This window comes from Stegodyphus dumicola, chromosome 7 (assembly GCF_044657685.1).
Source record: "Stegodyphus dumicola isolate Sdum_Otavi_A_Nest chromosome 7, ASM4465768v1".
Lineage (NCBI taxonomy): Eukaryota > Metazoa > Arthropoda > Arachnida > Araneae > Eresidae > Stegodyphus > Stegodyphus dumicola.
In genome coordinates, this window is record NC_140774.1 from 76,725,281 (window position 1) to 76,752,691 (window position 27,411).

Consider the following 27,411-nt stretch of genomic DNA (forward strand, 5'->3'; position numbering starts at 1 on the left):
GTGGGCAAACAACTATTTGGAGAACAGCTTGCTAAAAAACGGTCGTCTATTCTTACAAATTCAAAAACGATTATGTTGCGCCGAACACAAGTTACATCATTTCTGTTTAATTACAATCGCATAATTAAAAACCACTGAACTGGTGATTAAAACAACTGCTAGGATAAATATATGATAAAAATTCAACGAATGAATAAAATATAAAACCAAGTAAAATCATAAAAACATGATATTCGTTAAAATATATTAATATATAATAACCCACATTAATTCAAAATAATAATAATCTGTCTCTTTAAGTTACTTCCTACTAATACTTTTAAATATTTTCTGTTAATACTATTCTTTCTATGAGAACTATCACGAGCAAATTGCAAGAGAGTTTCCTTCAATGGAAAGGGATCCTTCTCCTTGTATTTTCTTTCACTGAAAGTTACCGACACTAAATCACAGATTTTTTTTTCAGAAGAAGCTGTCAGTATTAAATTTAATGGATTATTTTTTTCTGTCAAGTTACCAAGATACTATTACAATTGATTCGTGATTTTACAAAATTGTAGAATCCCCTATTCGTAAAACCAAAAGTTTATAAATGAAAGTGTGTGGTGTCTGTCTTCATGAGTCATAAATTCAAAGATCGTTTCGTTTCAGGAGTCAAGGTTGGGAGAGCATTAGAATTTCAAATCAAAAACTTCCAAGATTTCACGGAACATAGAAATAACATTTATTAACGATAAACTTATATTACTTATATTACTTCCGCCTATAGCGGCCATGAAACACAATCAAGCATCAAATAAATATGACATGCGTCATTCTTCATGTTCAAGCGTCAAGTGGAATATTTTTCATCGGCGCGCATCAAGAGCGCCACCTATCTACCAAAAAGACGGAACATACTCCGCCCCGATGAACATTGGTTCATTACAACATTATTATAAAGATCTTCAATTTTAGATTTAAACAAGTTTTCCAAAAGTTCAACAGTATATCATATAAAATAAAAATGCATAATGACAAATTTAAATTGAATAACAACATTAAATTTAGCACAAAATTTTACTAATAAAACATACTTACAATCTCTAGAAGGAAAACAAAATAATGAAACTGCTAAATTACCATAATCCACAATTGTGGTCCATTCTCTGAATCTGAAACATAATTGAATTAATAATAATAATAAAGACACAAATTATGAATATACAATTAATGTTCTTTTTTTTAGAGTCTTATTCACTCAATGGTAAGCGGGTAAGCTTCATTTTGCCCAATAAAGTTTTTAGTTTCACAACACGAACTTTTCCATCAGCACCAGGATATAGTTCAATTACTCGTCCAAGTCGCCACTTTAATGGAGGCAAATTTTCGTACTTTATCAAGACAAGTCATTGAGGGCTAAATTTGGTTTATCCCTCAACCATTTGGTACGCCCTTGTAATTGTGAAAGATAATCTCTAGACCAATGTTTCCAAAAGCTCTGGAAAATTTGCTGTGTCAATTTCCATCTTTCAGCAGGGGTTAGCTTATTATTTGTAAGATCAGGTTCAGGAATTGCTGTTAATGTAGTCCCAATTAGGAAATGTCCAGGTGTTAAAGGATTAAAATCTTCAGGGTCAGATGAGATGGAAACTATTGGCCTTGAATTCAAACACGCCTCGATCTGTGTAATTAAGGTGTGAAATTCTTCGTATGTCAGAACCTGGGTCCCAATAGTCCGCTTTAAGTGAATCTTCATTTGTTTCACTCCAGCCTCCCAAAGGCCTCCAAAGTGAGGGGCAGCAGGAGGATTGAAGATCCATTGAATATTTTCACCGCTCAGGTAGTTTTGAAATGCTTCCTCAGAGGAAAGTGTAGCTATGTATCTTCTTAATTCTCGATCAGCCCCAACAAAGTTGGTTCCTCTATCGGAAAAGATTTTCTTGGGTTTTCCTCTGCGTGACACAAATCTTTTCAGAGATGCTAGGAATGCTTCAGTTGTTAGATCACTGACTACTTCTAGGTGAATGGCCTTTGTGGTGAAGCATATGTAAAGGCAAACGTAACATTTATATCTCGTTCCTCCTCTTCCTTTCCTATCTTTAATTAAAAAGGGGCCTGCAAAATCTAGTCCAGTATTCGAGAATGTTCTATCCGGCAATACGCGAGAAGCAGGTAGGTCGCCCATTATCTGACTGGATGTGCTTGTTCGATTTTTAAAACATTTTATACATTTCCAAATTATTTTTCTTACAATTTCTCGGCCATTAACGATCCAATATTTCTGTCGCAGAGCAGATAATGTTAATGTGGCTCCTCCGTGAAGGTTCACTTCGTGAAAGTGTTTGACTATCAATTCAGTAACTTGGTGACTTTTGGGAAGAATGATTGGATACTTTGTATTTTCTGAAAGATTCGAGTTACAGAGTCTACCACCGACTCTAAGGATTTCTTCTCTATCAAGAAAAGGATTTAATTTCAGGATTTTACTGCTGAGATTCAATTTCTTCCCTGCTTTCAAAAGTCTAATTTCTTCTCTAAATTCGGAATTTTGCATGATTTTAAAAATCAAATTGCTTGCCTTATCCAATTCTTGAACTGTTAAAAAACCCTTGAGTTTTAAAGATGTAGGTTTAATACTGTGGCAGAATCTTAAACACCATGCAGTTACGCGTTTCAATTTTTTCCAGGATGAAAACCTGGATATCAATTCAAATTCAACCTCTTGGCTAATAACAGAATATACAGTAGTTTGACGCTGTTCTACCTGTACCTCTTCTACCACAGGCTCAATCAAAGGATCAAAAGATGATGAAGGTACATTTTTCTCTTTTAACCACACTGGTCCATTGAACCAAAGTTTATTTTCCACTAGATCAGAAGCTCTTAATCCACGTGAAACTATGTCAGCCGGATTGTCATTTCCCTTACAGTATTTCCATTGCGAAGGTGATACAACATCTTGTATTTCACGTACACGATTAGCAACAAAGGGTTTCCATTTATCAGCGGTACCCCTGATCCAGTGAAGAACAATTTTAGAGTCACTAAAACAAAATATATTATCTTCTTGGATAGTAAATAACTTCCTTAAATATTTAACTATTCTTGCGGCAATAATGGCTCCCATAAGTTCTAAACGAGGCAAGGTTAATTTTTTAAGTGGGGATACACGGCTCTTTGAAAGAACAAAAGACGTACAGCAAGAATCAGGATCACGAAAATATGCAACAGCTCCATATGCCTTGAGGCTGGCGTCACAAAAGACAAAAAGCTCTATTTTATCGAAATTTACACATTCATCATTTAATATGTATTTTCTAGGAATACACAAGTTGAGAATAACTTCAATTTCAAAGTACCAAGTTTTAAATTTTTGACTCAAATAACTGGGCAAAATTGTGCCCCAATCAATACCCAATTCCCATAACTCTTGTAATAAGAATTTTATTCTGATAACAAAGGGTGCAATGAATCCAACTGGGTCATAAATTTTTGCCACAATCTGTAATACCTTTCGCTTTGTAACGTGTTTCCAGTCAACTGGTTGTAAAAGTTCTTGTACATCTAATTTCAATGTGTCCTCATCCAAATCCCAAATTATTCCCAGCACCTTTAACGTTTTCTTATCCAACTTATCTTCCTTATTAATTAAACCAATATCTTGCCAATGATTTTTTAAAGATACCGAATTTCATTCAAATTTTCTTAAGTTCATACCAGCGTCTTGAAGAATTTTAACTGCATCAGTTAATAATGAGAAAACTTCTTCAACGGAGTCTGCTCCATGGATAAGGTCATCAACATATAGGGACTTATTTAACATGTCAACAGCTTTGCTATATTCCTTTTCATAACCCTTAATATGATGTTTGATCGTGGCGGACAAAATAAACGGACTTGTTGTCATTCCAAACGGCACTCGGCACATTCGGAAAACCTTAAAACCTAAACTATTGTCACTATTGTCGTAAGAATGATCAAACCACAAGAACCTTAAAAAATTTCTATCTTCACTATCAATTTGAATTTGGTGAAAAGCCTTCTCTATGTCTGCACAAAATGCAACTTTATGTACGCGAAATTTTAAAATTATATCTAACAAGTTAGGATTTAAATAAGGGCCTGATATCAGACATTCATTTAACGATTTAGCTCCTTCAGACCTAGACGAGGCATCATAAACTATTCTTATTCTTGTTGTTACTTTTCCTTCACGTATAACGGGCCTATGAGGCATATAATTAACAGTTAGGTTCATTTTCAACAAACTTACATTGTTCAACAATCCCCCTTTCAACTTGTTCTCTAATTATATTATCATATTCATTATATAGGAAATCATTTCCCTTTAATTTATGCTTTAGTCCTAGAAATCGTTGTTTAGCAACGAAAAAATTATCAGCGAGTTGTGATTTATTGTCCTTCCAAAAGAGTTTTGTTTCGTACCTGCCGTTATTAAACTTCAAACTGTCGTTAAAATGCTTAATAGTATCCAAATCAGTTTCCGAAAATGTTTTGTTTTCATTTTCAATTCCTATCGAATCCAATTTCAAAAATGACTGCAAATCAAATGTGCAACGGCAGATAAAAACAACGCATTAATTCGAGTATTAATATTTTTTACTTTGCCCATCACTGTGTATCCAAATATCGTCGGTACTATAAACAAACCATCATTTATCATTGAATTACTTCCTGTTTGTATATACCAGAAATGCTCCGCGCCAAGCAGAATATTTATGTTCTCATTAACGGGACTTGTATCCGAAAGTTCCAAACCCTTTTTAGTCATAAATTCTTTAATGTTTTGACATGTTGATGGCGCCTGGAATTCTACTGATGATATTAATTCTATCCATACAGCTTCTACAACAAGGCAGCGATCATCGTTTTTATTTTTTATTTTTAAGCTATATACATCAAATTCTTGCGAGTTACCGCGCTGATTTCCAAACGAATAAATTGTTAGAAATTCTTTTCTAATGACTTGCAATTCTAAATCGCGCGCTAACTTGTGGGTGATGAAGTTTCGTTCACTACCTGAATCAATTAATAATCTTACGATTCTCGATTTATTTTTCTTTGAGCAATAACATGTCTGTAAAAGCACACTATTTTCAGGTTTTAGAGTGTTACAGTGGGAGTAGATATTAAAGTTTTATTTTGCGTATCTGCTGATTTAACATCTTCCATTTCTTTCGATTTCAAACGGCAGAAAAGTTTATTATGATTTTTCTCGTTACAATTTTCGCAGGGTTGTATTTTTGACCGACAAAAAGACGACAAATGTGATCTCAGAAAGCATCTGTAACAGCGACCTTCATGTTTCAATTTGTTTCGTTTTTGTTCGTTGGAAAATTTCAAACATCCGGCAGATGTATGTTCGTTTGATTTGCAGAATATGCAAAACATTTTTACCGATGTGTTAAAAGAAGAAGCTTGTGATTTGACTTTATAATTTTTTAACCCTTGTTTAGGATTAACCCCTGTGTATTTATTACCTTTTGAGCTATTAATCAAAATACTTGCTTCTCGGCATTCAGTTTCGATTTTAATGAACTCTATTAATTCACTTACTTCTATATTTTGGTTAGATGTTCTTTTTCTATGGAATTCAAGAGCTAAATCTTCAGGTAACAATTTAAGAATTATTGGGTTCAATAACTGTCCGTATGAACCGCTAGTAACATCTAAACTACTTAAATTTCTAACGCAGATTTGTAACTGATCATAGAGCTTTCTTAACTCAAAAACATTTGAAGAACTTTTAACTGGTTCTAACTGTAACAACATCTGCATGAATTTTGATATAATAACATCTTTACGACCAAACCTCTCTTCTAAACTTTTAATGCATAGATCATAATTTTCTTCAGATAAAGCATAACCAGAAGCACAATTATATGCTGAACCAGATAATAAACTTTTCAAATATGTAAACTTATCTATTTTAGATAAACTTGGATTAGAATGAATAGCATTATCATACGAATTAAAGAATTCGAACCATTTACTGGGATCACCAGTAAATTTTTCAATATTTAATTTAGGTAACTTTACTGAAGCACTACTTGTAACAACATTATTACCATTCAGAGTACTACTAATACCATTACTAGTTGTAATTATACTTCTTTCAACAACTTCATTACTGTTAATTTTCTTTACTTTACTAACAATCTTAGCTTTAAACGTTATAATTTTTTCATCATACTCTTCACATACAAGTAGTTCGTTATCATATTCTTTTTCATCAATTATGAGAGCATCGATCTTTGAGTCAAGAGTTTTAAGTTTATCATGGTATTCAATTAACAATTCATATGATGAATTTAAATCTTCTAGATGTTCTTTACTTAATTCTTCCGATAATAATTTCTCAAGTTTATTTAGAAGTGTAGTAACTTTACTACGTACAATAGCACGTTTCTTTTTCTCTTTTGCTAAATCATCCATTATGTTTCGTTTCAAAGATCGATACCAAGAACAAATAAATCAAAATTCTTACCTTTCAAAAGGTAATTCCCCTTTTCGCGGGTTTCAGATCCCAAAAAATGTATGGTGTCTCTCTTCATGAGTCATAAATTCAAAGATCGTTTCGTTTCAGAAGTCAAGGTTGGGAGAGCATTAGAATTTCAAATCAAAAACTTCCAAGATTTCACGGAACATAGAAATAACATTTATTAACGATAAACTTATATTACTTATATTACTTCCGCCTATAGCGGCCATGAAACATAATCAAGCATCAAATAAATATGACATGCGTCATTCTTCATGTTCAAGCGTCAAGTGGAATATTTTTCATCGGCGCGCATCAAGAGCGCCACCTATCTACCAAAAAGACGGAACAGAAAGTAGCAAACTTGCAACAATTTGCAAACCAGAGAATAAGAAGCTGCGTAAAGTTTTCATTAACGGTAGATTTCAGAAAATGGTTGGCTGTATGAACATAAAAATTTTAGAAGATTTTAGAGCTATTTAAGACATGATTTCATTTTCGTGAATTTGAAAAGGCTTTAATATGTAATTATCTAGGTTCATATTTTCTTCCTACCTGTATTAGATTACCATATTCTGAGCAGGAATGAATCACATAAACAGACTCCGATTTTAACAAAAAAAAAAAAAAAAAAAAAAAAAAAAATGTTAGGCAACTATGATTAGTTGCCTAAATTTTGTACCATCTCAACTCTTCTGTGTGTAGTATAAAATTATCGTGATCCACATGTAAGTAAAATAAAATAAGTGATGCAAAATTATGTTAGTAATACAATAAGTAATAAATAAAATAAATTATCTCCATAAAAATGCAAGAAAAGGGCGAAAAGAGAGAGAAAAAAAGCTTCTTAGAAAAATTTAATAAAGAAATGATAAATAAATATATGTCATAATTAACTATTAATTATTAACTGTAAATTAAATGACAATTATTAGTAAACACATGCAATATTAAACCAATAACTAACAACATCTGAATGTAAAAAATATAAAACTCTAAATTTTCCGATACCCACCAAAGTTATCTTCGAAATCAATAATATATTGAGACTTCTAGAAGCATGCCTATTAATATGGTATACTCGATATGGTAAATATCGAGAGCTGATGTAAAAAGGAATGGCTCTGTTTCTGCTTGTTGCATACTTTATAATAATATTTAATAATATAAATTTTATGACTTCTGTAGTTTTAGATTTATTTGTCTTTGGCTAGGATATCAATGTGAAGATCTTTCCGGTGTCTGGGTTAATGAACTGAACTCGACTATGACCATCGTCAACTTGCCTTTCAATAAAATAACTGGCCAGTACAGAACAGCTGTAGAAAGCAACCCAGGAGCTGCTGCTTTCACTTCTAATCTCACAGGTAACAGGAAAACACTGCGATTTGAAAATTTTAGATTTCAGTCTAAAACCTCAACACTTTACAAGTAAAGTTAAAAAAGATTTAATGAATTAAATGAAAAGTGAATTCAAAATGTAAAATGTATGACTTAAAAGGAATCTGAAATCTGACCTTAGCATACAAATTTCAGTTTATAGCTAAAACAGTTTCAACTTAAGCAGTTACGACAGGTCTTCTGGTTTAAGAATTAGTATCTTAAAAATTAACTACATAGAAAATAAAATCTTGTAAGTAAACTGAGCTATTCAAAAAAGGTAAAATCAAATGACAGAAAAAATTGATGTGATATCAGTTCATCGTAAATTAACGCTACTTGCAAACTTTTACGCTTATTCAACTAAGATATAATTATTAAAAATGTAGCTGAAAATTTATTTCACACTAGATCGCTTGCGCACGATGTTTGCAACAAGTTTTTCCCTCAAGCGGAAATAATTCTTAATTTCCCAAAATAGGAAATCTGTTTACTCGAATCGATACCGAGATGTTACGGAAAAAAAAAAGAGTATAAAAATTACTCCAATAGAATATTTTTTACCGAAACATTTTTAGCTGGAAATTTATTATCGGTTACATTTTGAATAAAACTCTACAAATTTCAAGGGCAAATAGACACAGATCCCTCTTCTTCAGGAGAAAAAAATATTTGCAAAAATTTAGCAAAAATATTTTCGCTCTTGAAGATGAAAACCCTGTGTCTGATTGCCCTTGAAATACATACAGCTTTACCCAACCTCTGCGCAGAACAAAGTTTGCATTTTACTTAATTTTGGATATTATTCTTTGATTATTAAAATTTTTTAATTTTGGGGAACACTTTTTATTCTGAATGATAGTTAAAGCTGCTTTGCGGTTTTAAAATTAAGCAAAATTCATCTTATTTAATCCTAATTTTTAATTAAAAGCTTATGAGAATTTACAGAGATGATTTGTTAGCATGCATTTCTGGCTTCGAACGTTGCTTCGATAACACTGAATAATGAGTTTTTAATCTTTTGTAGTACTTCTGTTGTTAAATTCAAATATGCAATCGAAAATTTTGCTAGCGCACAAGAGCTCTTTAATGATAGTTTATGTACTTTTTAAAAACTGCCTTGCGATATAACAGTTTGCATATAAGTATTCATGCCACACTTTATCGAAAATTTCTATATCTAGAGGCGAACAATGAAACTTTCGAAGCTTCATAATGCGATATCCAATTGTCCAATGTAGGTTTTCGCGAGAAATTATCCAGCATGTTAATCATACAAGTGATTCTGCCCTTCTGCTTAAATAAACATTGTTAGTGAAAGCAAGGAAAATTTTTATAGCATATTTTACCAATTTTTACGTCATGTTTTGAGCAGCATTCATTATTTGTGTTATTTTTCACATCTGACATCTGGCATATCTGGGATTTTTCCCGTCAGGAGATTGAATAATTTTTAGCCTGAAGGGTGTAAGTTTTGCTTGTTAGAAAATTGTACAGTTGATGAACAGAATTCCCTATCGACGATGGTACTATTTTAGTGTCTAAAAATGCAATATAGTAATACCACCATATACACGAGTTCAGTGTTAAGCCGTCCATTTTTTTTTCATTACGGAATCTTGGAGTGACACGTACCAAAATACCTGGAATGATATCTGGAAAAAGATATTGTCCGTTAGGTTTTAGAAACGAGACGAAAATAATGCTAAAAATGTTCAGTTATTCCTGTAATAGAGGAAACTGACAATTTTGGCAGGAAATTAAATTTTTAAGTTGATAGTGATTACGTCAGAGATGTTGCCCTTGCATTGCAAAAAGCTGGCAATTTAAGAGCTTACAGATGTGCATGAGCAAATCATTACCTGAAGTAGCCAACACCTACACACAGATTCGCCAGAAAAACATATTATCCTGTCGTATAGAAGCTTGACGGTAGGTTTGAGGTCAGTTGATAAAAAGCTACAAATCTGGGGAAACGCTGATTCTAATGAAAAATGTGTTCTAGCTGCAAGGTAAAGAATAAAAAAATATTAGCTTGCTACCACGAAATTTTACGAGACTAAAAATCATTGAGCCGTTAGATAAGTTTGCGGTGATACAGGGACCGGATCAAAATGTCGCAAAATGGTCGCCAAGTTTGGCGAGTTTAGGAGATTTCTATACGAATTTGAAGACAAAAATTAATAGCCAAAACCGTTGCCAGCTTGGCGATATCTCACAAAATTAGCGCGAGAGTCATTTACTCAATTACTTCTCTAGATTTTAATGTTACATTATACAGAAAAAAAAATTCACATATCTAACTGCACTAAAATATCTCTCTCTGTACAAAATTCGTAACAATACTATTGGTTTGACAAGAAAGTAACATTCGTTTTGTCATTCTTTTGTCAATCTTATCATTTTTTTTCTTGTAGCTGAAACTTTTAAGTTGCTATAGAAACAAATTCAGTGTATTTTTCTTAGAGCTGTTAGTTTAAGGATAGTTTCAACATGAGGCGAAAAAATTAAACATTTCTGCCAAATTTTACTTTTTTGTTAGGCAAGAAAGCTGCTGAGACTCAGAAAGAGATAAGTGAAGTTTATGGCGTTGTTTGCTTAAGAGAAAGCATGTGTCATAATTAGTTAAAAAATTTCATTCTGGAAATTTTTCACTTGAAGGTGCCCAACATTCTGGCTGAACTTATAAAGTTGATTATGACAAAAATTACAACCATCATTGAATGGAATCATCATATAACTGCAAGAGATTGCAAAAACATTGAATGTTATCACACACAACAATCGAAACTCACATAAGATGTCTTAGACTCGTTAAGAAGCTCCATATTTGGATTCCATGTGAATTGAAAGAAATTCATTTAACACAACGAATCAATATTTGCAATACGTATTTCACACGTAATATCGTCGACCTTTTTTTTAAGAGGAATTATCACTGGTGATAAAAATAAATGGATCGCTTAGAATAACATTAATCGAAAAAGATCGTGGTCCAAGCATGATGAATCAGCACAAATCATATCGAAAGCTAAATTGCATCAGAAAAAAAAATCATGCTGTCAATTTGATGGGATAACCAAAGTGTTGTGCATTGTAAGCTGCTTCCAAGCAACCAAACGATTACTCTGATGTTTACTGCCAACAACTTATGACAATAGGAGGCCTCACACATCTATAGAAACAGGTACGAATTTATTGGAGCTTAATTGGGAACTAATGTCGTATACCCCATATAACCCCGACCTTGCACCATCGGATTGTCTTAAATGGTAAAATTATCAGTAATAACGATGATATCAAATCGTACTTGGCTCAGGTTTTTGCTAATAAAGACCAGAAGTTTTATGGGCACGGGATCATGAAGTTACCAGAAAGATGGCAAAAGGTCATCGAAAAGTATGGAAGATATTTGGCTTATTAAAGTTCAGTTTTTGTTCAGAAAAAATTGAGCTTTATTTACCACTAAAAAACCTAAAATATTTTCTTGCCAAACCAATATTTATAGGCATGTATTTAAAAACTGTATTATATATATTTTTTCTAAAAAAAATGCTGTTTTAGCTGTTCATCCTATTTAAATCTAATTCATATGTATTTATATACAAAGACAGACTCCCCCGGATCTACTTTCTTTTGATTAATTTTCTTCTGTGTAACTTAGGTATTGCTATACAATATTCTTTCAGCTATCTTAAACCTTTATTTTCCAATTCTAGGAGCATTCTTACCTTTCGAGGACGGATCTTTGCTTTCTTTTACTGTGCTTTATAATAATGGATCGTCTTTGACGTCATGGGTTGGTAAGTTTAATGAAACCATCTACATTTTTTAGACTAGTTTTTCATTTATTGTATAAAATTCTCATTGATATCCAGTTTAATCATTTGAATGTGAAATTTAAGTTATAAATAATGCATAACTTTTATACGTACGATATAAATATTAGTGTATAATAAAATGTACACGTTTAAATATACACACATAAACATATGGAAACCTTAATGCTGAGTGAGATATCTGTCCTGAATTTCCGTTTGTCTGAAAGAACTTAGAGAATAATATTTAAGATAAAAAAACAAAAGATGACCAAATAAATTTTATCAATTTATCAGTTATCAAAATGAAATATGCTTCGTTTATCTAAACAGGCAACTTTGAAGAAAACTAAAATCAATAATGATAAAGATTAAAATAGGAATTTTTACTTTAAAAAATGTCATGCAATCTTGTTTAAAAATGAATTAAAGAAAAGTAACGGTATGAAACAGCAGAAGCTACATACAGTGGGTACAAAAAGTATTTGCACACATACATTTTTGTTCACAATTTATAAGAAAATGAATTAAAAATACAAAAATTGGCATTTAAAACACAGAATAAGCTTATTCATTTAAATTAACTACAAAAAAATATAACAATATTAATAAAAAAATATTTTTGCAACAATATTAAAATATTTTATGTCAAAAAAGTATTTGCACACTCAACTCAACTTTAGCAAATTTGAGTTTTATGCTATTATTTGACAGTCCTCCCACAGTAAATAACATACGTAAGACGACTATAAAAGGAGGTATTGTAGAAACGTTATCAGTTGATTGTCGATTTCAAACTGTAACGGCACCTAAGAAAACTGAATTGCCGATTTCGTTGCGAGAAAAAATTGTTTCTCTACGTGAAAATGGCCTAAGTTATCGAAAAATAGGTAAAAAAACGTACATGTTTACTTCTCTACTGTTCGGTATGTTATAAAACGTCATATAGAAAGAGGATCTACATCAAATAACTTGTCTTCTGGACAATCAAAGAAACTTTCACTGCGAATGAAGTGAAAACTCATAAGAGAAGCATCGAAAAATCCATTTATTAGTGCAATTACTTTAGCCAATGATGTCGCTTCAACATCTGGAGTTCAAATCTGTGCCCAAAGTGTTCGAAATGTCCTGCACGATGCACACATTTATGGGAGATCTCCAAGGAAAAAAACCTCTCATAACTGAACGAAATAGATTGAAGAGACTTGAATTCGCTAAGGAATATATCAATAAGCCAACTGATTTCTGGAAAAATGTCATATTCTCCGACGAGAGTAAGTTCAATATCTTTAAATCAGATGGCAGGAAATTAGTTTGGAGAAAACCTTGTACTGCTTTTCATACCAAAAATATGTTACCTACAGTGAAACATGGAGGAGGTTATGTTATGATTTGGGGGTGCATGGCTAGCAAAGGAGTTGGTAATTTGTGTTTCATTGATGGGAATATGACAGCTCGAACCTATATTGATGTGTTGCGAGATAACTTGTCACAAAGTGCAATAAAATTGGGTATCAGTAATTCGTACTATTTTCAGCTAGACAATGATCCCAAGCACACTGCCGGTATAACACGTATGTGGTTGCTTTATAATGTTCCCAGAAAACATGCCACTCCACCACAATCACCAAACTTAACTCCTTTGGAATATTTATGAAATTCTTTGGATTTAAAAATGAGAAAAAGGAAGATTTCAAGCAAATCTGCCCTTATTGAAGAGTGATAGAATACTGATGCTACTGTTACAGAAAATTTAATTAAATTAATGTCAGCAAGATTACAAGCAGTAATAGATGCTAAAGGAATGCATACTATATATTAGTTATTTGAAATTTGTTTGTATATTTTATTTCATTTGTATTCATGCAGTTGTGCAAATACTTTTTTGATACGAGATATTTTAATTTTTGTTACAAAAAAGCATTGTTATTTATATTATTGTAATTTTTCTGTTTGTTTTGGATGATTAAACTTATTCTGATTTGGCAATACCAATTTTTTTATTTCTTAATGCTTCTTTTTATGAATTGCAAACAAAAATGTAGGTGTGCAAATACTTTTTCTACCCACTGTACATTATGTAAAGTAATTTTCAGTTTATTAAGGAAACATTTTCAGATCAAATAAAAAGTTCGTTCCATCTGCAGCACTTAACCCTTAATGTTCTTCCTAAATACTTTGTATAGCATTTTGTTTACGACTGTGAATTTGTATCCCAAAAAGGACATTAGTCTCGGATTGGATATTAATTTCGAAATGGCATTTTGCGCTGAATTATTATAAATGGCGCATCACTTTTCAGTATTTTGCCAGCAAATATTATCGCCCTGTATTAGATTTAAAGAAATGAAATAATGAAGAATCTGAATAAATGTATGCATGCTTCTCATGGGGAAAAAAAACGATACCCAGAGTCATAAAATTTTGAATAACGTAGTCTTCCGCCCGAACACAGTCACCTGGAAGACCGAATTTTGAATTTTGGGTTTGTTTTATTATCTATTTCATATTTTGTAAAACCTTTAACAAATTTTTGATTAACGAACTCAACGATTTCAAAGCAAGCAATTGCAACACTGTACGGAAAAAATATTTTTATCTCCAGTGCACGAGACTGTCTATCGGAAATTTTAAAGATTGCTGTTTTTAAATATTTTATGATTTGGATGTTGAATCAAATTCTACGTAGCGCAAGTGCAAAGAACGTGATATTTAATAAATAAAGCAAACACACAAGATATTAATAATAAAAAGACAAGCAAAGTTTTGCAAGGCCATCTTAGTAAGAAGAAAAGATTTAAAAAAAAAAAAAAATGTACGCCAACACTTATCTCTGAGTCGGGGATTCGAAAAGTATACTGCTATGATACTTTTAAAATTTTTGTAATTTTGCTGTTGAATTGTATATGTCGTAAGTGCGAAGAAAATAATGCTTAATAATAAAACTAAAAAGTAAGAAAAAATTGGGTTAATGGAAGTGAGTATAAGAGCAGACAGGTAGAGTGCTAGATTGTAAAAAACCTTAGCAATCCCTTTGGGGTGACCGTTAAGATCTGAAATATTTCAGAATTTTATATTTTAATTTTTGTGGGATTAAATAATTATGTGCATGTGAGTTGTGTTTAAGACTGAAATAATGGCAGTATTCGATAAGATTACTGACTTTTCAAGAAAACTTATTGCTGAAAATGCATATTTTTTTACTCGGCTTTTCTTTTCTTTATCGTGTTCTTTTGTATAATTTGTCTTTTGCACATATGTCTCGATCCCATCCTAAATCTGCAACGAGGAATGCAAGAACTATGTTGAGTTGTTTAGAGGTTGTTGTGTTAGCGGTAGTGCACTTACGTATAGTCATATTCCTGGATGGTTCGTATTTCCAGAATTCTATTATTTTCGTATTGATACCATAGCTCAAATCACATTAACATAACGAAAACATAAATAATTATATATGAAATACACAATTAAAAAAATAATTGAGGCAAAATGAATAAAAAAATTTACATTAAACACAGCTTATGTATTCGTCCAATTTATATCCTTATTTCTGAAGTTAAAAATACAACTAGGTTACATATAATGATTTTGAACGAAATTATCATGATTTATAAAGTTAAAAATGCAGGTAGGATTCTTATAACGAACAAAATTATTATATGTAACCTATTTACGTCTTTTTCGAATTGAAATCCAAAAATTAGCTACATGGGTTTAGTTTACAACTTACCAGACAAAAAAACACCTTTTGAAATAATCTTTCCCTATGGAATAAGTTTAGAAATCAGTAAATTTAAATAAGCCTAGCTCTTTGTATTTTTGTTTATTGTCAACCAGATATTATTTAGTCACAAATGATAAAGTAATTGATTGAGGTTTCGTAATTTAATATATTTCTTTAAATGCAGCATTGGAAGCTGCAGTATTATGATCCAAAGCATTTTCAGAGTGTAATCAAAAATGTTTTCTAATTATTTGCTTATTGAAAAAATAACATTAATTGGCAGTTGGAGATCAAAGGATTAAAAATTTGACAAAACGATGAAATAAAATGCAAAATGCTTTACTCTTGAACGATAAAAATTATCCGAAAAATTCGGTTTAAAAATTTGCCTTTTCTGAGATCAGTTTTCAATTGGATTGAGGGATCGATTAATAAATCATTTACAATGATTTGAAGTTTATTTTTCCCTTTAATGACATTCAATGATATTCTTTTATAATTTAGCAATGTCTTTAGTTTATAATTTTGTTACATTTGGTATGGCGAAAGAATTTTCACATAAGTAATTTACATGTTTTCGAAGTCTCAAAGTATGTTATTAATATTCTCATAAAGTGTTAGTACTTTTGAACGTAATCATGCAAACAATTTCTTAAAGTACGAATATTTTTCATTTTTAATTATAAGTTACTACAATGCCGATACTAAAGCTTGCTAATGTTTTCTAGAACCCGAATTCTATAAGATCTTTGTAAATACAATCTCCATTTTGGAAACAGAAAGTTACGTTAATTAATACTTTTCACAATTATTAGCGCAAAAATGCTAATTACTTAATGTACATTAGAAACATTTCTCTAAACTAATATTTTATTTTGAATCACTTACATTTCACTTTTCAATTTGTTTACGGTCCCTGAATATGATGTTCCACAAAAAGTTAGATTTCGTAATTTTTATATAATTGATTTCTTTAAATTAAAAAATGACAAAACAATGCAATGTTTGAAACATTTTTTGAAATTGGAAATATATGTCTACGAACAACGGCTACGAAATAAAAGGTCGATTAGGGACTTTTGCGCACACGATATATATATATATATATATTATGAAAAAGTAGCTAAATGAAAATTAAACCTTCCTCTGAAAATTATGTCCCTGATTAAAACCATTCTACAGTACTTTCAGTGTAAAAAACGTTACATAATAATGTTTATTTCTTAAGACATATTTTGTCATTTTTCAGTGAAATATAGATTTTCCTGTTGAGATAACTTTTAACTACTTAATTTTTTACACTCATTTTAGGAAATAGATTAATGCATTTTCGAAAATGAAAAGTCTACTTTCTATGTATGCTTTCCCATAAATTAACTTTAAAATTTTTTTCTTTATTGATGAGCTGTATTATTTTTGTTGTTTATCATGAAAAAAATTAATGCCTAAGTTTAACCGACTGAGCTAAATTTAGACAGTAATTTTTGCATATACAGTGGATGTCAGCATTAGAAGATTTTGACAAAGACTCCCGGAGAATATTAATCTTATAAAGGAACTTTCAGCATTGCACTGCTTATATTATACTTTAAAACTTTTTCAAATTTAGGCCAGTGCTTAGTGTGTGATGGACAAGAGATCATTTTTACTACTTGGGTACTACAAAGAGCCGTACGAAATCCTACGGAGCAATGGATGGATACTTTAGTACGCCAAAACACCTTCACTCGAAAGAACAGTGGCAGTGGTAGCCAACCAGGAAGCCAGGTTAGTGTGGATGTTTCAATTTTAAATGCGACCATAACTTATTACGTATATACCTATTATAATAAATCAAAACTTTATATATATTTGTAAGTTCCGTAAACATTTAAATTCTTTTTCTTGCATTCGTATAATAGTGTACATTTATTTATTTAATGATTTACTTATTTGTTGCTTTTATGGTTTATTTTGTATTTGTGGCCGTATATATACATAAGTGTCCTTTCATATATAGAAATCTTGATCTTTCAGTTTTGAGTGCAACTATGTTTAAATTGTAAAAATAGCTCTAACAGAACTCGAGATATAGACAAATAAGTGCCTTACGGAACTCATTTAGCTGTTCAAAGAATTGAATTGCGATTTAGAGTTTACTCCGTAAATGATTTGGGGAATTGACGAAATTTCTGGTGCCCTAAAAGAAGGACTGTTGCTTAGTATTCGCGTTTCTTTATTGTATCGTAAATTTTGCAGCAAACCAGAAATTTCCTTTCTATTATCTTAAATGATTATTTATTGTAAAGAGACCAGCCAGTAGCTTGTAATAACAAAACCCTTATACGGCAATAATATATGCATATATATAGAGAGAGAGAATACCTAAACATTTTTATAGAATACTTGGTGTTTTCAGGCAAAGTACGAAATATCAGAACTATTATATACTTTCCCTGGGCATTGTATAGAACACCTAGAAATTTTCTATAATGAGCAATGTTTATTTAGGCAAAGTACGAAAAAAGGTGATGATAAGGCTATTATTTAAAAGACGTGCATTCCTCAAAAATATAAATGCTATTCTGAAACAAATAATCAAAGAGTGCGATTAAAAAACTTTTATACAAAATACATAAAGAAAAAGGAAATTTATACAGTAAAAAATTTAGGCCTTTCTAATCAAAAAAAAAAAAAAAAAAAAAAATTGAGGTGTATAACTGATTTGCATTGTGTACAACGTTTTTCTTCCTTCAGATTTCTTCAGTCACAGTGGAATCATCCGTATCTTCTCCTGCCATGGAAGGTAATTATAGACTCCCCATTTTAATTCTGCATAAATATTTATGTTCCTGTTATATTTTGTGATTAAAACTTCAGTAGATAAAAGAGCGATTAGAGTTGTGGGCGAGGTTTTTTCTCTTTTAATATTATTCTATTAAAAGAGATGGTGTGATGTTATTTCATGAACAGTTCTCGACTCCATTTATCTATGTTCCACCTTAAAATGTTCTCTTAAAAGCTCCTTGGAAGACAAAGAAAGCGAGATACAGTACAATGATCTTCTGACGTAAAGTTGAGGTTTCATCCAGGCGAGAGGTTGCTATCACTGTATAAGCCGAGTTCGTTGCTAGGAAACCAGACCTTGTTACTTTCACAAAAATGGTTTAAGAATTTTGCTTACATACTCTAGTTTTCCGATTTTATGTCAGCTTATTATAAAAACGTTCTCATCATAGCAAAACAAACATGAACTGACATTCGGTCAGTTGCTTTGCTGAGCCAGCGTGTGCATGCGCAACTTGAACTTCCTTACGTCTTTTAAATCCTTTTACACAGGAGTGAACAGACTTAGTAATGACTGTTACGCCTTATTATTTACAAAACCCTTATATGTACGAAGCCTTAAAACTACGGTTTATAGGTCTGTTTATCTGAAAGCAAGATATTATTGAGAAGTTCCCTATCTGGCGGTTGTGTAACGGTTTCTTCGTGTCAGCATTGCAATTATTCTCGAATGACCTTGATAAGCAAGATGACTAACTGCTCCCATGATTAAAACGCAGTTTCAAATTCTTGAAATCACAGTTTGGGGAAAATTCAGCTCTTTACAGATAACTGAGTTTGTTTGACACTGTTTTAATCAATTGCCGCGGCTGGTCTTCACGTAAATGACGTATTTCAGATATGATAAACAACTTCTAACCACTTTAAAACACTACATATTTTCTTTTATTATCTGTATCCTTATTTGCATATTCGGTCTACAAATAACTAGACAGCTGTGGGCTTTTGTATTTAACTTCTTAAAATTACTTTAAATAATTATACTAACCACTGTGGAATTTCGAACAGATTTTGCACCCTAAGAATCACTTTTATAGTTTTTCTCTAATTTTGAACATGTGTATTTATGAATTAGAATTTTTTTAAAGTTTTATTTTTTATTTCATGAATGTTTATCAAACGATTTCAGACAGAATTGTCATTTTTTTTCTTCTGTTGATGAGTGGTAAGTATGACATGCAATGCTTTGAGCTGATTTTAAACGTATTCCTCATTAACGTAATTCTCATACGTGTTTGTATCTTGTTTCAGGAATAAATATATTGCTTTAAGAATTCATATGGATATTGTTTCGAGTAATTTTTTTATGTGAGAGAATTAATACTGTTATTTTTTTCAGGTATAGTTAAAGGAGCTTGGATATCAGGCATTGGTGATATTTTAAATGTTACAAACACTTATGGAAACAGAACGGCAGGAGGTAATTTAGGGTTAATATAGGGGTTGCAATTTATTCCAATTTTTATTCTCGTTATTTATTTTTAATAAAATGTTAATTTTTAACATTCCTTGTTTTTTCTATTACATTACTTGTTTTTGCTTATTTGCTCTAGAATAGGTTTTAGAACTATAAGTTCTAAATTTTGCTTGAAACTGCTTCAATAAATAATTAATCAATTTTTGTTGACTGAGATTTCTCATTCTTCAGTTCATTATAGATATTATAAATATAGATAGTTCTCCTTATAGATTTTACTAAGACCGTTATGGTTGAGAATGAGAAAGAAATTATAAATTAATAAATCATCATTTTGATTCTTTCCGCTTTCATCCCGCCCATGTGAACTCTTTGCCTCGGAATTAGCTATTTTACATCTTTGATACTGTAGGTTAAATATTGCCATTCTTTTATGCATCTGTACATATATATATATATATATATATATTATGTTATGTAGAAGCGAGGGGACCACCTAATATTTACCCTAATATATATATACACACACTCATATATATGATGAAAATGATATAGAAACTGATGTCACAACGGAACAGAGAAATGTTTCATGGAATGACAGAGTTTGGCGTATAATTGCTGAAATAGTTTGGAAGTAGATGGTATGAAGAAGAAGCTTGCAGTCATGTCCTGTTTTAATATTCCTTTTTGTTCTCATTAATACACATTTTCAGTCGCCAACAGAGATAAGGTGATGCAAAAGCGCCATCCTGGAACCGTTACATCTTTTGGGACGAAGCAAAGAAAGAAAACAGAAATTGAATGCGACATGTCTAAGACGAAAGTTTCGGAAAGACTGATTTTTCTCTTGTGGTTTTAAGTTTTCAAAATTATTCGCGTCATTAACGTTATGTAAAAATCATATGACATTGGATTAATTTTAAAATGATGCAGTTTAGAGCAATTTACCATAAGTAGTTACTATATCTAGAATCGAAAGAGGAAATACTAACTCCAAATGGCTATTCTAGAGACTATTGCAAATTAAAGTTAGAATTTTCCCTTATATATTTTTTTATCTTACATATATATCCCAGAGGCAAAGAATATAAGAATCTTAGTTTTATTATCTTTTAAGTCTATCAGTTTGCAAAGTGAGAAAGAGGGTCATTCTGAGTGATTTTGTTAGTAAAATTGCAGAAAAGAATGCAAGTATAACTTACAGGAAATTGCAGAGTATTGATCTGTTAGCGTTTTGATTTCTTTTGAAATTCTTTAAGTATATGCACACTTTTGATAAAATAAAGTTTAGGTAAAAATACAATTTTTTAAAATTTTATTTTGATCTTTAAATTCTGATTTTTCATGTTTCAAGTACGTTTAAATTATGTTTATGTTCCAATCAGATTACTTGTTTCAGCTATTTTAATGTCACAATAATGTTTTTGACTGAAATTATTATTCTGCTACAGGGAGTGGGGTTAAATATTTAGTATTTGTGTTGCAAGATAATTAAGTGATTATTAAAGTCAGCTTCTATGTGTTCAAAAATTGTTGTGAACTACAAAACTATTAGCAAAATGTCTGCTGTAGTTCGAAATGAAAATCAGAGTTTTGGTGGCTTATTTGCTTCAATTACGCAATTTCATTGTTACAGAAGATGCATTCATTTATTTGACTTATGGAATTAAGTCCATTTGACGCAGTTATTCTATATGACGAAGAAATTTAAATTTATTTGACTGTGTTAACGAAGTTCATGGAGAACCCAAAATTTTTTAATAATAAAGGATAACATAACTTCAGATAATATATAATTTAATATAGCAGATTAATTTCGAATCCTCGTGTAGTTCCCTTTTAATTAAGCTACATAAAAATCTGAGAGCTTTCGGGAGTAAAATAATAAATGCTTGACATAACATAAGGGATGAAATTTACAAATCAGGAGTATTTTACAATTTAAGTTAAAAATAATTATTTACGTTAGAATGTGAGTTTTAGCTTTTTCTCCAAATGATATTTTTTCTTTAAGTAGAACATCATAAGGCGAGCAGTTGCGTACGGAATATCACAAAATTTTGGATTAACATGTTTCAATAGTAGACGATGGGAAGAAACGTTTCTTACGATTGCAGACCCATCATATTTGCATTTTCAATAGTATGGTTTATTGATTGCTTTAACCCTCAAAGGCGTTTCTTTTATTTAAAAACTATTAACCTAAGCAAGTTCTTAAATAACTAATATATGATAGCGAAATTGATTTATAAGCTATATTATGCTCCATGAAGAAAATTGTAATCATATAACAAAATTTACAGAAATAATGTACACTTAAATTCGTGCCATAATTATTAGCAGAAGCATTATTTAATTGCAACCTTTTACTTGGAAGGAAAAAAATCACAAATGTGTATTTCGTTATATTATTCCAAGTTATTAACTACATTTAAATCTGTAGCCCCAAAACACGTTGTAAAATTCGAATAATTTAACAAAATTCTTTTTGAAGGTTAACAATTACCTAGACATAGTAGGTAAAAATATAATATATATACATAAAAATAACAAATGTTCGAACACAATATAAAGCAATAACTATATGATATAATCACCCAGCGCTTGAATTCGGTAATTTGAAGGTTTTGATAATTTTTAAACATTGTCAGGCACATAATTTTTATAGTTTCAAGATCGCTTTCATTTATAACATATCGTAATGAAAATTGTAGTTATGTAATAACTTATCCAAATGCTTTTAATTGCTTGTTGAATTTTAGGTGATCATGGATATTGTAACATGTATATGCATGCTTTAAAACTGCTTCAAATAAACGAAAAAGGTCTGGAAAAAATTTCCTAATGACTGTTTATAATGTATTTTTCTTGATTTCTTTTAGGATTTTATAATAATTTTGAAATGATCGGTCAGTTTGATGGGAAAGAAAATTTTACAGCATTTGGATTCGTTTCTCCGATATCTGCTCAAAAATTTAAAGGAGGAGTTGGTAAGTTTTTATTACAATGTGGAATTATTTCAGGCACCATATATTTACGTACTTACGCATGCCTGCCATATCTCAAGTTATGAAATTCTTTTGTCACTCATTTGGAAGAAAGATCGTATTTATTTCTTTCTAGGAGCAAATTAATGGGATCAAAATTTGATTAAAATGTTATTGAGTTGGTACTGATCAAAACGTTGTTTAGTTTTAATGTCACAAGACCTCTGCGTACCACCGGTTGAGCAACGATTCTCAAATAAGTACCACCGGTTGAGCAACGATTCTCAAATAAGTACCACCGGTTGAGCAACGATTCTCAACCGGTGGTACGCAGAGGAACAAGGTATTTTTAGCTATTAAATTCAAAAATTAAATACTTCAACATCCTCTTTAAGTTTGTTCTATATATATATGTAAGATACTGAAGAAAGATACAATTTAGAAACTCTTAATAAATCTTAATTGGCTATCAGTAGTCTAAAATAAAACATATTTTCAGTATGAGGAAAAAAATGCCGAGAACCTAGTCAGAGGCACTAAGTAGCCTCTATATACACTCGCAATAGCACAAAATAGTGATGGTATTTTGCGATTTGGTTTGTTAACATTCTGATCACCAGAATTATCAGGAAAACAATGTACATTAACATACTGATCAGGCTCTCTCAAATTTGTCTCTGTAATATCGACTGTATGATTAGTAGTCTGATTTCGTGTTGGCTGAGCATGTCTGTGACATGATGGTACGTACGAGACATGATGACACATTCGATACTTTATCCGAGACAATCAGTATATGAAATGCCTAATGTCTGTAGAACATCTTAAGTGAAATAAAAGGATTAAAAGAAACTAGAAAATGCTGTACAAGTTCTGTTTATTACGATTTATTATTTTCTCCGACTCTTTAGTGATGAGTGTATCAGTATGTCTTAAAGAACAAGACGCGAAATGCGGAACAGGAGAAAAAATACCCAGTTTTAGCAAATAAAATTTCATTCCAGTTTTTAACTGGTACGAAAAAATAGTAACAAACCTGTACAAGTAATAAATGTATCATATGATGTTTAACTAAAATATGAAATAATTGATAATATGAATAGTTGATTAATATGGAGTTTTAAAAGGATATATGAAACATAAAAAAAAATCTCTAGTATTCACAATTACGCTTTGATATCTGCTCATTGTTTTCTAAAATTACAGGTCATATATATCCGAATGATGCAAATAGACTAGGAGTTTCTTGGCTAGAACATGAATTTACGAAAGACTGCGTGAGACCCAGAAGTAGAGTGTTTGTCGGGATGGATTATTATATTCGATCTAATAGTTAAGGAAGGTGAGTAACCTTTAAATAGCAGCTAAAAGTTTACTAATAATATTTATTTTTACTATTATGTCTGTTTTAAAAATGGAGGTAATTAAAATAATTAAAGCCAGAGTTTCTTAAACTGTGGGTCTCGGGACCTAAAGCAGGGGGTTGCCAAAAATTTTAGCAGTTTTGATATTTATTTAACTTATCATAATAATTTTACAATTACGAAATATTTTTACACAATGTATCTGAAAATAGATAAAGATTAGATGGTACAGACAAAGAAAAACGTCTCGACGCATTCTTTTTATAATATAAACGTTTATTTTCCGAAGCTGTCATTTCGTCTGTTACTTATTTAAAATTTTCACATTGTTCTATGTACTAAGATTAGAAATTAATGACCTAAAACTGTAATAGTATATTACAGTAATGGTGAAAAATTGACAGTTTCACTCACGCGTGTGTCGCTTTTGCAGAAAGCTTATGAGGTCCCATAAAATTTTCGTAAATATTATGGGGTCCTGGGAGTCTCAGTGATAAAAAGGGGTTGCGACTGGAAAAAGTTTAAGCAGCCCTGAAGCTATACAGATCCAAACAGAAGAATGGATGACATTTTTGAAAATGCGATTTTTGAAAAATAAAAATTTTGACAGTTTAACAAATTATTAAAAAATATTTTCGCTTTAAAGTTTAGTAAATTATTGAGAAACTTTTAATTTTATTTAAACGCAAAATGGTTAGATATAGATTTTGTAAAATGTATTTCTTCAAAAATTTTTCCAATTGATTGTTACTTAATAAAAAATACTTAAATTTCCATATGTATAATCGTAAATTATTAGTTATTGTGTGCATTTTAATAAATTTTATAAAATTACAATTTATTTAAGCTTAAACTTATTTGCATGCAAATGAAACTTTATTTAATATCCTCATTTCTTAATGCTGCCATACTGATTATTAGAATGTAATTCGCATTACTAATTTCAATAAGCTCAAATTACTTTAAATTATTTGAGAGACAATGATTTCCGAGTTAAATGTAGTTATTTTAAAAATTGTTAGGTTTTTCACGTGAGATAAAGCCGCCATCTCATCTGCTGTACAAGTGGCAAGTTATCGGCTCTATATAAAACGCGCAATATGTTCTACAACTTCGAGCAGTACGCAGTCTTCACAGGCTGCGCTTTACTTTATCTTATTTCTTATTCATAAACTTACAAATGGCCTACACTCAGTTAGTCCTTATAGTGTACTATTATTCCCAGGGGTTTAATAGTCATGAATTTAGTGAATTTGCAAAGTCTCCGATGATATTTTAAGCCATGCAATAGCTATATGCAGAGCTTAGTTTCTAAAATTAAAAAAGCTTGAAACTTTTGGGAAAGCCGTCAGGAGCACTGAAAAAATGATAATAAATAAATTCGGGCTTCTAAGTATCCATGTTCGGGTGGAGGATTACATAATTCAAAACCGAATGGCCCTAGGTACAGTCATTTTTTCACAATGCGAAAAACATACATACATTCATGCAGATTCTTCATTATTTAACTAAAATGTAATACAGGGCGATAATATTTGGTGGTGACAATTTAAAAGGTGATCCGTCGTTTATAGTGAAACGCCACAAAATGCCGTTTTGAGACTAGGCGCTATTTTGGGTTACCGCTCCTTTGAGCTAATAAATAATGTATGATTTAAAATTGAATAAAATGTAATGATGTTAATGAAAGTATATTAATAAATTAATGATAATGATAGGTAAATGAAATAAAATAGTAAAACAAATGAAAAGTTAGTAAATTAATGAAACACTAAAAAAACTATCCTCTAAATCAAATGAAATAAATCTTAAAACAAGTATAAGACTTAGCAATAAATAGTAACAAAACATGAAATAAGCATTTTAAACGGCATTTCTCGTAGTTCAATAAATTTTCTTTCTTATTTTGATATTGCGATTTTAAACAACCACAAATTATAATTTTCTTAGATGATAAATTCAAAATCAAGTGAGCTTATGCCTGTTCTCTAAACCTAGTTGCAATGACAATTTCTTTGATTTTGAATTTCACCTAATTTATCTTTCCCTAATTATTATAGCCATTTCAATTGCATTCCCAGATGTTAAATTTCTTTAATCTAATCATATTTTTTTTTTCAGGTTAAATGCTGTCACAAAATTCTACTTCGAAAAAACAGGAACTATTTAGTACACGCATTATTGAGAAAAGTTGATTTTCCAAGTTAAGGAATAGTAATATAATAGTGTTTTTTAGCATTTAACTTGATGTCATTATTTTTTTAGTTGTACGTTTTATGATTATATTTTCGCCATATCCACAGTTGAACTTTGCATTTTGTTTAATGTTAAAAAAAATTTCCAGTGCCTGCTTTGCAGTTCCAGATGCAAGCTAGAATGGTATCACATTCTTAGATTTCAGTTAGCTTGTTAAGTGGTTGCAGCTTTGATGGAAATTACATTTACTTGCATGCGTAATTTCTTTTATCTGTTGTAAGTGTTCAATTTCTAAATAAAATATACATTTCTGACAACGCTTGGAATCCATACATTTTCTACAACATCTACTGTACCAGTTGTCGTGTTAAAGAACTTGATATAGCGCATCATAAATTACTAGAAAAACACTGCTAAAAATTTATTTTTCCCATTGACAGTAGCATATTGACTTATAGAAGTCAAGTGACAGAGGACGGGAACTTCTGGTGGCTAACGTTGGTAAACAGTTATTGTCCCACATTCATCATTATCTGTAGAGCCAAAGAATTTGAATTCGGAGAAGTAAAGCTTCAGCGACACAGCAACGCACCGAAAAAATTAAGCTGAAAATGTGAAAATCGCCGACAGGTTTATAGGCATAAAGACAAGCCTTGAAATTCATTTACGAACACTATCCAAACCGCTAGCAACATCTGAGAACCTTATCTGAGAACCACAGTGCTATATTGAATGATTTACATTTAATATTACATTATTTACGTTATATTATATTTCGTATTATATTACGTTACATTTATGAATTTATTTATGGAAATATAATGGCACAGGCATTTAAAATTAAGGCATAATTTAACATAGCATTATGTTAGAAATGTTAATACAGTAGTAACCATTTATTAAATACTTAAGTAAGAAAAGAATAAATTGTGAAAAGAAAATTTTTTCTAAAAAAAAAAAAAAAAAAGTATGGAAAGCATTCTTCAGAATAAAAATGTCTTGAAATAAACAGCAGCTAATTTTCAGAGCATAAAGTAAGACATTCTTCGGGGATAAATTTTGCCAGTAGCCTGCGAGTTTGCTCATCGCATACTGGCTTCGATTCTAAAGTTGCCAGAGGCGAGCGAGGCCTTTTTCATATTATGGCTACGCGAGCTTACCTACTTTTTCTATTCATATTCTTTGGCACACATCTCTCTTGTGGCCACAGGACGT

At 30.9% G+C, this 27,411-nt stretch overlaps 1 protein-coding gene across 2 annotated transcripts in view; it reads left to right on the forward strand.

The window, feature by feature from the left end:
- The window catches only part of LOC118196794 (uncharacterized), a 32,287-nt gene extending 5,774 nt beyond the window's left edge, over positions 1 to 26,513 (forward strand). The window contains exons 1-9 of one of the 2 annotated variants that reach the window (XM_035368259.2): positions 2,677 to 2,796; positions 7,699 to 7,851; positions 11,584 to 11,667; positions 17,016 to 17,173; positions 18,143 to 18,191; positions 19,572 to 19,652; positions 22,532 to 22,639; positions 23,843 to 23,978; positions 26,122 to 26,513. In XM_035368259.2, the coding sequence (XP_035224150.1) occupies positions 7,752 to 7,851; positions 11,584 to 11,667; positions 17,016 to 17,173; positions 18,143 to 18,191; positions 19,572 to 19,652; positions 22,532 to 22,639; positions 23,843 to 23,973 (711 nt within the window). In that variant the 5' untranslated portion in view covers positions 2,677 to 2,796; positions 7,699 to 7,751 and the 3' untranslated portion in view covers positions 23,974 to 23,978; positions 26,122 to 26,513. Of the gene's footprint in view, positions 1 to 2,676; positions 2,797 to 7,698; positions 7,852 to 11,583; positions 11,668 to 17,015; positions 17,174 to 18,142; positions 18,192 to 19,571; positions 19,653 to 22,531; positions 22,640 to 23,842; positions 23,979 to 26,121 lie in introns of those variants that run through there. The other variant, XM_035368258.2, reaches the window with a different exon arrangement.
- Positions 26,514 to 27,411: the final 898 nt, after the last annotated feature.